General features: G+C 43.3%; 1 protein-coding gene and 1 long non-coding RNA gene across 4 annotated transcripts in view; one reads left to right on the top strand and one right to left on the bottom strand.

The window, feature by feature from the left end:
- Positions 1–6,327, bottom strand: part of ANO6 (anoctamin 6) — an 81,591-nt gene extending 75,264 nt beyond the window's left edge. For both annotated transcript variants that reach the window (XM_064142222.1, XM_064142225.1), the window contains exon 1: positions 6,170–6,327. In XM_064142222.1, coding sequence (XP_063998292.1) covers positions 6,170–6,257 — 88 coding nt within the window. In that variant the 5' untranslated portion in view covers positions 6,258–6,327. The remainder of the gene's footprint in view (positions 1–6,169) is intronic.
- LOC135174721 (uncharacterized) lies at positions 6,191–8,472 on the top strand. 2 transcript variants are annotated; one of them, XR_010302063.1, is made up of 3 exons: positions 6,191–6,669; positions 6,863–6,960; positions 8,083–8,472. It is a non-coding gene; the product is annotated as an uncharacterized LOC135174721 (long non-coding RNA). The 2 variants fall into 2 exon arrangements; XR_010302062.1 differs by having other exon boundaries at positions 6,860–6,960.
- Positions 8,473–14,982: the final 6,510 nt, after the last annotated feature.

The following is a 14,982-nucleotide window of genomic DNA, read 5'->3' as shown; positions in this document are numbered from 1 at the left end:
GGCACCATTCTTCAGTGCCCTACTCCTCTTGACGTTCACAAATGCTGGAAGGGACCTCAGAGATCATTCAGCTCCAACCCCTCTGCCATAGGCAGGGATAGCTCACACTAGATCAGGTTGCCCAGGACCACTTTCATCCTGGCCTTAAGAAGTGCCAGGGATGGGGCTTCCACCATCTCCCTGGGCAACCTGTTCCAGTGTCTCACCACCCTCATGGTGAAGAACTTCGTCCTAGCATCCATTCTGAATCTATGCTCTTCTAGTTTTGCTCCACTCCCTCTAGTCCTATCACTACCTGACTTCTTGTTAAACTCACAGCTGTGGCAGCTCTGTATACTCAAGGCTTTTTTAAAAGATCTTTTCATGTCAAGCAAAAGATATTTAGTTTTATTTTCTGTGCATTATGTATAAAGCAGAAAAATTAGTAACTCTTTTCCCTGACCTACACCAGTTAATCCCAGACTTAAGCTAACTCTTCTTTGGGTTTTTTAGATGAATATAAAAATGTACTATCACAAACTAATTTTAAAAACTATTAATTAAAAATCCATCACTCTTTATAATGGATATCCTGGAAGGCATTACAAAGACTATTTAATTTATGACAGGCAGTTGCTCTCATAGCAAGGCACCCTTGTGTATGTGAGTTTGTTGGGAGGGGTTTTTTTTGGGGGTGTGTGTGTTTTGGTTTGGTTTGCCTTTCTTAGCACATCCATTTTGTTATCACGTTTTGTTATCACTTCCCCCTTGGGGTTTGCCATGTGTCTAGTGACAAACTAGACCTTAGTTCCACAGCATGCAACCCATCATTCCCGTGGAAATGGCAGATACCTGGAGTTCTGCACCCCTGAGACAAAACCTTGGTTGTTTCTTACATACCAATTTTTCCTTGTTTTACAAGTAATAATGCTTGAAAAGTAACTAAATAAAACCTCAAATGTGAAGCATAAATGTGTGGTGGTTATTTTTCCTTTTAAAAGAACCTGTGGGTTGTGTAAATAGAGGAAGAACTTTAAAGAATCACTGTCATAGATACCTGATATAAAGCTAATGATGTCATAACAGGGAAAGAAATGAAACTGTTACTTCAGGGTTATGCAAAGGTACAAGTTGGTTCAGTGACAGATGAGTCTTCCTATAGTTGTTGCCTTATACATAAATGGCACTTATACATGTGCAGCCAAATCCAAACTGCAGGAGCAAAGAATACTTTCAAAGTATAAGTGAAACTTCTATTATACTAGAAAAAAAAAAAAAATAGGAAAATCTCATAAATTTGTGAAGTGTTTTTTTTTCCATTACCTAAATTGCTGCCTGCTTCTTGCAGCACTCTGATCTCCTCCAGAGTTTGTGAATTACAAATAGCTGCAAACTAGTAATTACATTGCAGTGAAACTCTTTGTTTTTCAGTAGCCTTGTAGAGAAGTCATTAAATCAGAATTAAAAATTAAGTCATACCATCAATGTACTGTTCAAATGCAGCCATGCGACAAAGTTTTCACTCCTGCATGGTTTTGACTTGGTTGTGGATGGATTTCTTGCTAACAGAGGACATGAATTGATAAACATGAGCAACCCATGCTGCAGAGTGTTCTTGAGTCCATCCTGGAGGCAGGAACTAAGACAGTGAAGCATACTTCAGCATGCAGCTGCAGGAGGCAGGGTCTGCTGGCCACAGGAGGCTGACCCTACAAGTTGTTTACATAAGTTTAACCTATCTGTACCTTCCACATGTACCAATCTTAACTAAGCTAGCTGTGCATGCCTCTTCCAAGTTAGCATATAAGTCACTGTATCACTGCAATAAAGGTCAGACAATAATGATCTAACCATATTGGTGTAACGACTTGTTACTCTGGGATGCACCTGGTGAAAGTGAAGTGGGCATAAAATCAGAAAATACAGTTACTGAAGTATGAAGAGAGGATGAAATGTAGATATACCATCAAGGCAGCAGAGACAAGAGGAAAGCCTTGACGGCATGAAGGGTAGTTTAAATTTTGACCAGCATTACAGGCTAGTGTTTTCTGGAACTGCCCCTTTTCATCATGAAGAGTCTCTCACTGCCTCAAGATCAAATCAGAATAAATGAGACATATATCCCCATCCCTGCTTACTCCTTTCTCTTCCTTGTCGCATAGATGCAGATGCACAAGAACAGTGTTGCAAACTAGGCACAGAATCAGGGAGCAGAAATTCTTGGTTCTCAGCTCATCAGATCTATCCATCTTCTTCAGGACAGTGAGTGACCAAAATGTGTCCAAAAATGCTTTGGGTTGATTACAATACAGGTAAGAAGATAGGAAGAAAATCAAGCGTCATAAGGAGTGGACTGGGGCAGTCTTACTCATTAGTGTAGATAGACTGAAAAGCAAGATAGTGTCCTGTCAGAAGCAAAATTAGATCTTTTAAAGATCTGCCAAGTAGACTGGTTTTAAATTCCCTACCATACCAGGACTACAGTTAATAATTTGCAGGGCAGAGCCACATTTTCCAGAGAAACAACTTAACCGTTAACACTTCCCGTTGCCTTTAGAAGACTTCCGTAGAGAATTTACCATTTCACAACATCATGAAGGCAAGCACTGGAGTAACTGTTAATGAAGTTACTTGGAGTAACAAGTTAACATAACTATTGAATAGGAAAAAACAAAAGCTCTATGCAGGCAATATGATAAAATTCAGTATATACCATAAGGAGACAAGCAAAGAACAAAACAGTGAGTAAAAGTAAAGAGGTGGAGAATAGCTATGTCTGGTCTTCACCATTTGGATGACAACATTGCTCCTTATGATAGCATTCCTGTTGTACGGTGTCCTGCACAAAACTGGTTATTTTAGGTTGCAGCTCCACAAATAACATTGCTTGAATGAGCCACTAAGTAGAGTTGTACAGTTTTATTGTAGCTGACAAAAATGCATGCTGAACAGCAGCATGAAATCCTTTTCAGAGAGAAGAAATAGAATCCCTATCAGCACAGTATCTACACTGTGTGACAAGAAAAATGTTAATCTATGAGCATCCAGTTCTTGGTTATCTATAAAGCATGGCTTGATGATTACTGCAGCTGTGTCAAGAGATGAGAAGATCTTGTACACTCCAGGCTCAAAGAACAACTAGGAGAAATATTTGAGTAAAACCAAGATGATAAAGAGTGAGCAAGATGCTAATGTATCCTGGTGAAGAGAAAACAAGGATTATCAGGGGACTTCAGCATCTTTCCTGCAAAGAAAGACTGAGAAACCTGGGGCTATTTAGTCTGGAGAAGAGAAGACTGAGAGATCTTATCAATATGTACAAATATCAGAGGAGTGGATGGGGCCAATCTCTTTTCAGTGGTCTGCATCAATAAGACTGAAACACAGAAGGTTTCACCTCAAGCTCTAGAGGTCCCTCCCAGACTCTACAGTTCTGTGCCTCTACAGATTTGTGATTTTATGTTTAATGTGGAATGTTTAGCCAGAGAGGATGTCTCTGGATATTGTCTGCAGCAGTTAATTGTTCTGGAAAGCACACTTGTTACTCTGGGATGCACCTGGTGAAAGTGAAGTGGGCATAAAATCAGAAAATACAGTTACTGAAGTATGAAGAGAGGATGAAATGTAGATATACCATCAAGGCAGCAGAGACAAGTTTAGATATGGTATGAGGTTTGGCACCAGGGAAAGAAAATCTTTACAATTTATGGAAGTGTCTGGCAGTTTCTAGGCAGAAAATAATGGGTTTAGAGAATCTTAAATGCTGTGGCAACTGTAGCTCAGGGTCCTAATCACCATTTCCACCAGGTAACGAGATAGCCCAGAAGCAAATCGGTGCCACTAATGTAACAATACTCTTGAAAAGAGTCCAGTTACAACAGAAAAAGTTGCTCATCTTGTTTAAGCCCTGGAACTCAAAGGGTTCAACTTGCCAAAAAAGGCTAACCTTAGGACAAGACTTTTTTCCTTAAGCACAGGTCTGACCGAAATAATCCGTTTCAAAGCTGTCTATGACCAAAGCAAGGTTGCAGTTCCTTCCTGTGGATTAGGACTCACAAATCCAGCTCTTTCTTTGGATTCCTGCCTAAGTCTGCTTCTGATGTGAGTGGTTGGCTAGACACCAGCATGGAAAACCAAAACCAACTGCATGCCAAGATGAGCCAGAGCACTCCTTTTGCACGCCATGACTACAAACTTTGATATATCACAATAGAGCTTTCTTGATGAACTATAAACACTTGGGATTGATTTAAACAGAACTGGAAAGAAATCTTGTTACTTGCTAAAGCAGGGATGGTTTTCTTGGGAAAAATGTAGGTTATGAGGGCACAATAAAACTGGAGTTAAATGGATAATTTACAAGTTTCTCAGAATGGTAAAATAGCCCTCCTGTAATGATATCTAGTATCAAACTCCAAGACTGTTACACATGAATTTTGCAAGGCAGAGCAGCAAATATGAGAGAGCTAAACACTGTGTAACAGGCTTTGCATAACAGCTCACAAAATCACCACTGCTCAATTTCTAGTCAATTTTGCCACATAGCATGTGTTTTTCTCCCCAAAGTGCTGTATTCTGCAAGCAGAACACACAGCCCATGATTTGCTGCCTTTGGAAGCTGAACTCCCCTCCAACTTGATACAGCCACAAGTAGGAAACTATTTAGTTGTTCTCTGGGGTGAAGAATGGAAAGAAAAGGCATGTGTTGCAGTACTGATCCACCCTTTCATTCGGGGAGTGGAGTCAAACAATTCCTCTGCCTCACTTCATATGGAAAACTAGATTTGTCTTTGGACTACTATTGTAAAGCAAGGGATACTCCCACAGCATCTGAAACAAAGGCCAGCAATGTTGGAGGAAAGACATTCCCTGATTTCCACAGACACTGGGTGAGGCTCAAACTTTATACACTTTTGGAGTGAGCTAACTGAATAAATGCAGTAAATCGTATTAGCCATTACTAAGGACTGGTATTTAGAGGCAAGACGACTATCAGAGATTTTTAATGCCCCTACAACTCGGTAGTAACGTAGAAATTCTATCCCAAGATTAAAAGTTATCAGAACTGTGCTTCTCAGTGAAGACATTCAAAACCTTTTGAACAGTAATGAACAGGGAAGCCCTTTTATTTGTTAGAAAATGTATATAGAAAGCTACGTTCTACTTGCTTGCCTAATTGGCATACAACTGCATTCCTTGTTTGCTAGATGCATTTTAACAAGTGGAAATAAAAGACTTCAGAGTATCTGGGCTATTGGGGCTGAGATCAGCTTCTTAACTGAAGTAAATATGTGTCACTTCAGCGAAATGAATAGACCCTGTTAGCCTGTGCCAGCTGAGAACCAGTCCTTCTCGGGCTGTTTTCTGGAAATATTTTAATACAAGAGTCATTGTCCTGGGATGCCGCTGTTGGGACAGGACTGGCATACGCTGCCTTTGAATTTAAAACTCTTCGATCATTTTACTCTCTGCATTTCTGGCAGACGCAATCTGCATTTTCTCCCCAGCAAAAACACTATGCTCCTATGCTTTGCCAACTTCCTCTCTTACAGTTTTTTGGGGCTTGTGTCGTTTCCCCCTCCTTTCCTTGGCTGTCAGATTAAGGCACGCAAGGCCGGCAGCAGGAGGAGGTCTTAGCTGCCGTCGGTGGAAGCCGATGCTGGCTCCACGGGCCAGCCCGTGGGATGCCGCATGCCCGGCGGCGGGCAGAGGCGGTGGCATTCCTCGCGTTTTCCGAGGCACCCTGGCTGGGACTGTGTCCATACCGGGAGATCCTTGCAACACCAAAGGTGTCCAGCATCGCACTCGCTCCCAAGCGCTGAGCTCTGTGCCACCCACGCAGCTCCCGCCCGTGAGAGGGTAAGGAACAGGTGAAGTTTTTAAAAGGTGCTTCGCTGAAAACCAGCCTGTGCCGATGCTGTGAAGGAAGGCAGGAGCACAGCCACATCGCTACACGAGGAAGCCCCACCTGGCTTCCGCACACCTTCAGCACAAAGAGTTCACGCATTTTTCCACGGTAAAACCATCCGAAGTTGTGGCAGAAGGAGGTGAGCTGTGCTGTGAGCTCCTTGCGTGACAGCCGGGCGCCGCCAGCAGCTGTCCTCCCGCGATACCGGATCCGCGGGGAACGTCCGAGGTTGCACCCCCCGCAGTCCCGAAGGGAGCCTACCCATGCCAGCCCCCTACTCACCTGTCTCTCCATCATCATCTTCTTCCTCCTCCTCTCCCTCCTCCTCCCCCTCCAGATCCAGCAAGACATCTTCGTTCTCCATATTCATCCTCCCGAAGCTGCAGTCCCCTGCGCCCGTTCTCCCGCCGCCGGCGGGGAGGCGAGCCTGCCCCGAGCTCTCCCTGCCCTGGAGGCGGAGCGGCAGCGGGCGGCGGGGAGGAGGCGGCGGGGTGCGGGCGGGGCGGCAGCAGCCAGCACCTTCCCGGCAGCTGGGCCGCCCGTGCCCCGGCACCTTGCCTGCTCGGCTGTAGCCCACCACCGTCCTGCTGTTCTCAGCCTCAAACAGCTCCCGCCTGAGATCTCAGAAAGGTGAGCCCTAGGTGGGATTCAAGACAGGCAGCAATGCATCTCCACAGTCCTTACAGCGCTATTACCTCTAACGTGCAGCTGGCTCCAGCCGTCGGACGAGGAAGAAGGTACTGATCTCTGGGCACAGAGAGGCAGTGGTGGTCAGCAAGCAGGTACATTTACATACTTCATAAATAGCATCCTGAATGCTTGAAATGAGGAAGTTGGAAAAACATTACATTGATCACTGTGCATTTTGTTCCCCTGTTTTGCAGTTGTCCATATCACGGCATTCATGTAAGTCATCATATAATAAGAAGATCAAATGCTATCATAAAACTAATAAGGAACAATTTTTCTTAGCAGGATCCAAAGTGGAGCATTTACAAAGATTTCTCTGGTTTCATCCACATGTTCATCTTTTGAAAACTGGGTCAGGAGTGAAAGCCTTGGATCTTTCTAAAGTAAGTTAAATTATGCACCGAAGCATTGAAGAACTCACCACTGCTAAATACTTCTGAAAATGTGAAGCCTACATCTGCAAAAAAACCCCAACTCATTAAGTCTTGGCAGAGTTCTTTGGAGAAGGTAGCAGACACCAAGCTAGGAGCAGGTGTTGATCTGTTGGAAGGTAGGAGAGCCCTGCAGAGGGACCTGGACAGGCTGGATGGGTGGGCAGAGGCCAATGGGATGAGATTTAACAAGGCCAAGTGCAGGGTTCTGCACTTCGGCCACAATAACCCCAAGCAGCGCTATAGGCTGGGGACTGAGTGGCTGGAGAGCAGCCAGGAGGAAAGGGACCTGGGGGTACTGATAGATAGTAAGCTGAAGATGAGCCAGCAGTGTGCCCAGGTGGCCAAGAGAGCCAATGGCATCCTGGCCTGCATCAGGAACAGTGTGGCCAGTAGGACAAGGGAGGTTATTCTGCCCCTGTACTCAGCACTGGTCAGGCCACACCTTGAGTACTGTGTCCAGTTCTGGGCCCCTCAATTCAAGAAAGATGTTGAGGTACTGGAACATGTCCAGAGAAGGGCAACGAAGCTGGTGAGGGGCCTAGAACACAAATCCTATGAGGAGAGGTTGAGGGAGCTGGGCCTGTTTAGCCTGGAGAAGAGGAGGCTCAGGGGTGATCTTATTACTGTCTACAACTACCTGAAGGGACATTGTAGCCAGGTGGGGGGTGGCCTCTTCTCCCAGGCAACCAGCAATAGAACAAGAGGACACAGTCTCAAGTTGTGTCAGGGTAGGTCTAGGCTGGATATTAGGAAGAAGTTCTTCCCAGAGAGAGTGATTTCCCCTTGGAATGGGCTGCCCAGGGAGGTGGTGGAGGCACCGTCCCTGGGGGTCTTCAAGAAAAGCCTGGATGAGGCACTTAGTGCCATGGTCTAGTTGATTGGTTAGGGCTGGGTGCTCGGTTGCACTGGATGATCTTGGAGGTCTCTTCCAACCTGGTTGATTCTATGATTCTATGATTCTATGATTCTATGATTCTATGAGAAGCTGGACGGGAAAGGCTCAAGGACTGAATTAAACAGCCCATCTCTAGATCACTAGTAATGTATTTAACTCATTTGACTCTTTCACAGGTAAGAGCTTGTCCTCATCAGCTTCTTCATCTTCAGATACAAACTAGGAGAATTCTACAACAGGGGCAATAAAGAATTGTGACCGTGCAGAAATGCTGAAGGTACAGAAGTACTCATAAAAAGAGATTTGAGCACTCATCGTGTACTGTTTCTGGCGGAAAGCAGAGGCTTCCTAAAACTGAAAGGAAGAGTGGTTAGAGAGGAGCTGGACTGAGCTTGAATAATGGGGAAAAAATGTAAATAAGACTGGAAATAATGAATCTTAAAAATGGAGCAGCTGTGCTTAGAGAAAGGAGAAGATAGGGAGGGGAGAAGATAAGAGTAAGAGAACCTTTAAAATTATTATTATTATTATTATTATTATTGTTATTATTATTCACAAAGCAATAAATAAACGATAAACAATGTGTTTTCAATCTCTAGTCTATTGCTGGTACCCAAATGGCCCACAGGACTCAGAATGTCTAAAGCATACAAACAAGAATTTGAACCAAAAGCCATTTGTCAGATAAGATTATCACTTGCTAATACGGCTATCTGCTGTCAAGCAGCTGTGTGTTAGGCTCACAGCAGGGCCCATCAGCACAGTGAGTCTTCACTGCAAGTCTTCTCTGAAAAAAATGAATTGAGAAGTTTCTTTGAAAAGCTTTAGAACAACTCTGCTTAGCAGAGACCTCTCTCGCACTGAATGTTCAAAAAGAGAAGTGGTCTGTAAGAACATGAGTGTTAATCAGAGCAGGAAATACCTCTTTCAACCATAGTGATGCCAGCAGCAGTATTAGCACACGAGCATTACCTGCACCACCTACCATGGGGCATTTTTCTTACTCTGTTAGATAAAGGAGGGCTCACACAGCTGAGCCGGTACAACTGGGGGATACCAAATAAAGGGTAGTGATGCATAGTAAGAGATGTGCGGTTTTGTGTCCCAATTTTGGAATCTAGTGTGCTGCTCTGTGAAACAGTCTGCCTCTGACCATCTCAGTGTGCCTTACTGTCACAACCACTTGTCTGGTTTCACACTTGGTGAGCTTACAGGGAGAGAATTAATTACCCAGCTCCTTGCCAGCAGTGTTTACCCCAAGCTGACTCAGCCATAGACAATGCATGGTTTCAATGTGTCCAGCAAATAGCTGCAGTGACATTTTAACATATCTATACTGTGTAATATCCAGCTGCCCTCATGCCTTGTGAGCCCTCCCCAAAATGTGGTCGCATTGGTGAGAACTCACTTTGTAAGTGATGGGAGGAGAGCAGTGATTGTCAGAGACAAGGTAGAGCTTGGCTCAGGACTGTGGCGTGAGATTCATACAGTCTTGGACACATACCAGAGACATCACTGTTACCTTGGTTACATACTTCCCACTTCCACATTTCATGAATGAAAATGTAATCAAAAAGCTGCAAACTGAAGAGAAACGTGTACAAAAGAGGAGCAGGCTACACACAAAATGTGAAGGTTTTAACTTGATCCTACTGAAAATACAGGTAGAGGGTCTACCTCTTCAGTCCTGCTTTCACTGCAAGATTTCTCCCAGTGATCACAGAACATGAAGATTTTGTTGGCTTCTTTCAGCCTTCGATACCCAAATGTTCAATTTCACAGATTACTTCAGAGCTATGAAAAGGCAGTGGGAATAGTGTGTCTAAATTTCCCATTAAAATAATTGAAAATCACAGCTATTTGTTTTCTAATTTTATACTTGATGCAAATATCTCTATGCATACTTTTGGTAAAGCAGCAAAACTTCAGAAGCTCTTTTTGTTGCTGTTGTTTTTTGTTTGGTGGTTTGTTTTTTTTTTTTTTTTGGTTAATCTTGAAAATCAGAGATAAAAAAAAAATCAAATGAAGAGAAAAATGCAACAGCACCACCGTGCTGCCATCTCTTTGTCAGACAGAATAAAAGATCCACTCAAAAACTGCAGTTGTGTAACCTGCAGCTGGCAAATAGAGGTTTTCAGCTGAAATGAAAAAGTTAGGCTAAACCAAACTTTTTTTTTTCTGTCCCCAAGTTTAAACGTGTCTGTTTTCAATTTTATTGAAGAAGTAAAAATGTTTTAACATTCCTGGTAGGGAGAAACAAGAGCAGAAGTCCACGGAGGCAGTGGAAAAATTACTTCCATGAGTAATGGTTTCATAGCAACCACAACAACATAGTTCAAGAAGAGACTGAAAGAGATTGTTTAGTCCAGTAGAGTCAAAATTTGGCACAGGCACCAAGTCTCTATCAGGCATGGATCTGGGCTGGCATCAGGATTTCTAAGCCACAGGGCTTTTGGCAGGAAATCCGGTGCTTAGTATCGGAAAGATGCCATTGACAGCTCTCCAATCCAGCCCCTAGTAGTAAGACAGTTTGAATGTATCCAGACATCGGTGACAAGTATTTGCCAGACATGTGCTTCACAGTCTCCAGCTGAGTCTATGAGGTCCCCAGGTAAGCTCTCAACAGAGCTTCACTTCTGTCTATGCACAGCAAAAATAATTTTGCAGCAATTGAAGATGTTTTCTTCTTGTCTTTCTGCTGGCATCTATGACTACAGCTGGTGGTTGTCCTCTTAATAATAACATATTACACACAGAAAACTGTCACCTCTGAAACTTTGCTCATCCAGACTGCACAAATCCAGGTGTTTCAGCCTCCCAGCACATATCACTGTCTGTGGCTTCCTGTCTGCTGAGACATTCGTGTACAAAACTTAGTGTGAGACTCTGTGGAAGAAAGTGATGTTAATGTGGTCAATGAAAAGCCGGGCATGAGCCAACAACTTCCACCTGCCGCCCAGAAGGCCAGCTATATTCTTGGCTGCATCAGAAGAAATGAAGCCCACAGGTCAAGGAAGGTGCTCCTGTCCCTCTACTCAGTTCTGATGAGGCCTCACCTGGAGTATTGTGTCCAGCTCTGGAGTCATTAGCACAGAAAAGGCATGGACCTCCTGAAGCAAGTACAGAAGAGGGCCACAAAACTGTTCAGAGCTGGAACACCTATCCTGCCAGGACAGGCTGAGAGAGTTGATGGTTTTCACCCCGGGGAAGAGAACGGAGACCTCAATCTCATTCATTACACTTACACATACACATAGTTACAAGAACCAAGTGGTTGGGCAAGGGTCATTGGCATACAACACAGAGGACAAAGAAGCTGTGGAGTCATCATTCTGGAAGATATTCAAAAGCTGCTTGGACACAGTCTTGGGCAGATCCAGGTGGCTTTGATTGAGCAGAGGGTTTGGACTAGATGACCTCCAAAGCTGCCTTCTAAGCTCAATCATTCTGCGATTCTCTGAAGGGACACCAGGTATCAGGTCCTCATCACATTTGCTTAGCAATGATAAAATATTTTTTGACAGGTCTTTTATGCTCAAGAGCCAAAAATCACTCTGGCATGATTCTTCTGCACCTGAATTTTGCTTACTTCCACCTCCATAAATTTTAGGCAAGTCTGTGCCAAGTTCCCTAGGGCTACAGTCTGTATTCATACTGGGCTGAAAGGAAAAGGAATAGCCTACATGACATGCTGTTACCTTCTTCCCATCCTCCTCTTGTTAGAGGGTAGGCCTTCTGCTGACAGGTAGACCATGGTTGGATTACAGAAGGTGTCCTGGCCTTGACACAGGCAACACTCTTTGATTTTACTGCTGTGGTCTATGCCCTTTTTTATGAATATGATATTTTTTTACATAGTTCTGTTTCTTCTCTTGTTTATGTCCGCTCTCATTTGGGCATAAATGGGGGCTACAAAAAAGCTGTGGAGGGACTTTCTAGAATATCAGGTAGTGGCAGGACTAAAGGGAATGGAGCAAAGCTGGAGGTGGGGAGATTCAGCCTGGACCTGAGGAGGAAGTTGTTCAGCATGAGAGTGGTGAGAGCCTGGAATGGGTTGCCCAGGGAGGTGGTTGAGATCCTGTCCCTGGAGGTATCACACAGTATCATCAGGGTTGGAAGAGACCTCACAGATCATCAAGTCCAACCCTTTACCACAGCCAGGCTGGATAAGGCTCTGGCCAGCCTGATCTAGAGTAGAGTGTCCCTGTCCATGGCAGGGGGGTTGGAACTAGCTGATCCTTGTGGTCCCTTCCAACCCTGACTGATTCTATGACTCTATTTCATTTCCACCATCTGGACAGTGCCATAACAACCCAGTAGGTCTGTACACCTTCTTTCATTGCCTAAGCCTTTATTTTAGTTACAGCACCCAATAATAAGTACTCTATTCCAGGTAACAACTTGTCTACAATTAATACAATTGTTGTAGCAGTTTGAATGTGATGCTACTTCTAGCATATCCCAGAGTAACAACTCATTTCTTTTGCAGCAGTATCATGTTGTCAACTCACACTTCTGTTGCACTCTGCAATAAGTCTTAAATTCATTTCTGCAGTTCAGGTCATTGTCAGGCTATTCTCCTTTTCTGGTTTTGTAGCTGATTTGTTGCTTCTAAGTGACATTTTTTCCTCTTAAAAAAAAAAATCTATTTCCTCTTTTGATCAACTCTTTCTCATTTGCAAATATAATGTTTAATTCGAATGTCTTTCACAGTGCTTGAAAACTGCTAGGAGACGTGCTAATTTGAAGCAGGGTAGAATGCTTTGGTGAGAAGAACTAGATCATAGGCTGTGAAAGGAAAACAATGGTGATGTCTGCTCCCCTCACAGTCTTGCTGAAGAAGAAAGGAAAACATTAGATAACACTCTCCGCATTTTGTCTCACTCTGCCTTGGGCTGCTGACTGAGCTACATCTCTCTAACACACCTTCCACTCCCCTTTGCTTCTTAACATCTTGGCTGAACCTCTATTCTTCCCTGGGACTGGGGTAAGGTTGAGAGGGGTAGGGGGAAGGTGCAGGGGTGGTTGAGAGCCCCTCCTGGGGACTCAGGTTTCTGGGAGGGGAGTTGTGTTTCTGTATTACCTTTTGCCTTGTATATTTCTGTCTATAACTGTATATACTGTAAATATCTGCTTGTATATTGTGCTAGCTGTAAATAAATAACTTCATTCATATTCTCAGAGCTGGCTGAGACTAGTCTGGGTGATTTCTAAAGTGTGGGGGGGCGGGGAACACCCAAACCATCACAAGACAAAATGTATACTGTGCTTCAACCGTAGCCATTTCAGAATAAACATCATGAGTTTCAAGGAAGCAGTCAGCAAATGTGGTCAAGTGTACTGAAAGAAAAAACAGCTTGGAGGGAAAGAGTTTTGTGGGAAAGCTACCAACTATTGAAAGATACTGTGTTAAGGCTACTACAGAAAATTATGTCAGTGAAGACAAAATCTGGGAAGAATAGCAAGACTTAAGTATCACTGTCTGAGGAATTTTTTAAGGATATGGAGGTGAAAGTGGTCCATCACTGGGACTCATGGCAGAGCTGAGGACACCGCTGTCTTTCTGTTCTGCATTCTCAGACGGAATGAAGCTATTACCCCAGAGACCAAAAAAAAAGTCTGTAATTTCACATTTCTTAAAACATTAAACTTTTAAATAACTGCTGGGATATTGTACCTTTGTGTCTGGAAGGAGATGAAATTTAAAGCATTACAGAAAGTAGGCGAAACTCAGTAACAGAAAAGAGACCATGTGAAATGCTCTACTAGACAGCCTGCAAAGCCTCTGTTCTGGGGGAGAAATAAAATCAGAGTGGAAGTAAAACCAAGTAAAATGGTCTTTCCTCACAAGAAATTTCCTTAAGTGCACTGAATTATTCAGAAATCTGCTGCATTAAAAGTCAGCAAGAGGAAACATAGGAGAATGCACTTCTCACTCACCCAACCATATATTTTCCTTGGTACTGTTAAATTAGTGCTTACAATCTGTTCCAGACTAAAACAAAATGACTGTGGACAGTTTGGAGCTCATTTTGTTTTACCAAGCTCTTGTGTTTATTTCGGTATGATTCACAGACAAGGAAGGCAGTGAAGCATTAATGGAAACTAAAACTACCCAAACCCTGTACAGCTCTAGTATTTTTCTTTTACCTTGGTCATGTTTTCAATTGTATATAAACCTCCTAGATTTCTTAATTCTCACTCTTGCATGCAACCTCTAGTCTGGGATGACAACTTCAGTCTCTTGCCCTCTATTGAAGTGAATTGGTAATAATTGTCAATAAAATGTGAGCTACAATACACAAAAGAGGACATAAATAATTGCTCTCAGGCCAGTGACGTGTGTAATTGCTTTATGTAGTGGTCTTGTAAGTGCTGCCAAGTCTTCTTCTGGCTCCTGCCTATCTGTTCATTTCACCTTCCTTTACTAGCTCTCCTTTGTATGGAATGTAGGCATGGCCATTATATGGCAAGCTTCTTCTCTGATAACCTGTTTAATACAAAGCTTCTAATTCTTAGGAAAGGTCTATACATGGACAAAGGATATCTTAGAATAATAGGCTCAGAGTTCAAATAGTTTTATTTTTCTACCATGTCTCACCTCATATAGTTCAACATATTTAAATTTCAAGGAGTTAATGGGGTTATTTCACCAGGTGAATTACAAAAAAAAAACAACCAACAAAACCACAGACAATCATTTGATTTGCAGTGTGCAATACTGGTTTTACAATATTTTAGTTCTATTTACCAAAAACAATTTAGTCTCATATCTGCCTGGACATCCCTAAGTCACAGGAAATGAGAGTAGGAAATCTTACTCATTCTTCATGAGGGGGAATATTCTCAGTCATCCTGCCTTGCTCCACAAGCACTTAGAATGATAGAATCATAGAATGGCCCAAGCTGGAAGGGACCCACAAAAGTCATCTAGTACAACCCCCCCCTGCAGTCAGCAGGGACATCCTCAACTAGACCAGGATGCCCTCACCTTGAATGGGCTGCCCAGGGAGGTGGTGGAGGCACCGTCCCTGGGAGTCTTCAAGAAAAGACTGGATGAGGCACTTAGTGCCATG

This window comes from Pogoniulus pusillus, chromosome 4, assembly GCF_015220805.1.
Source record: "Pogoniulus pusillus isolate bPogPus1 chromosome 4, bPogPus1.pri, whole genome shotgun sequence".
Lineage (NCBI taxonomy): Eukaryota > Metazoa > Chordata > Aves > Piciformes > Lybiidae > Pogoniulus > Pogoniulus pusillus.
This window is presented reverse-complemented; position numbering and strand designations above follow the sequence as displayed.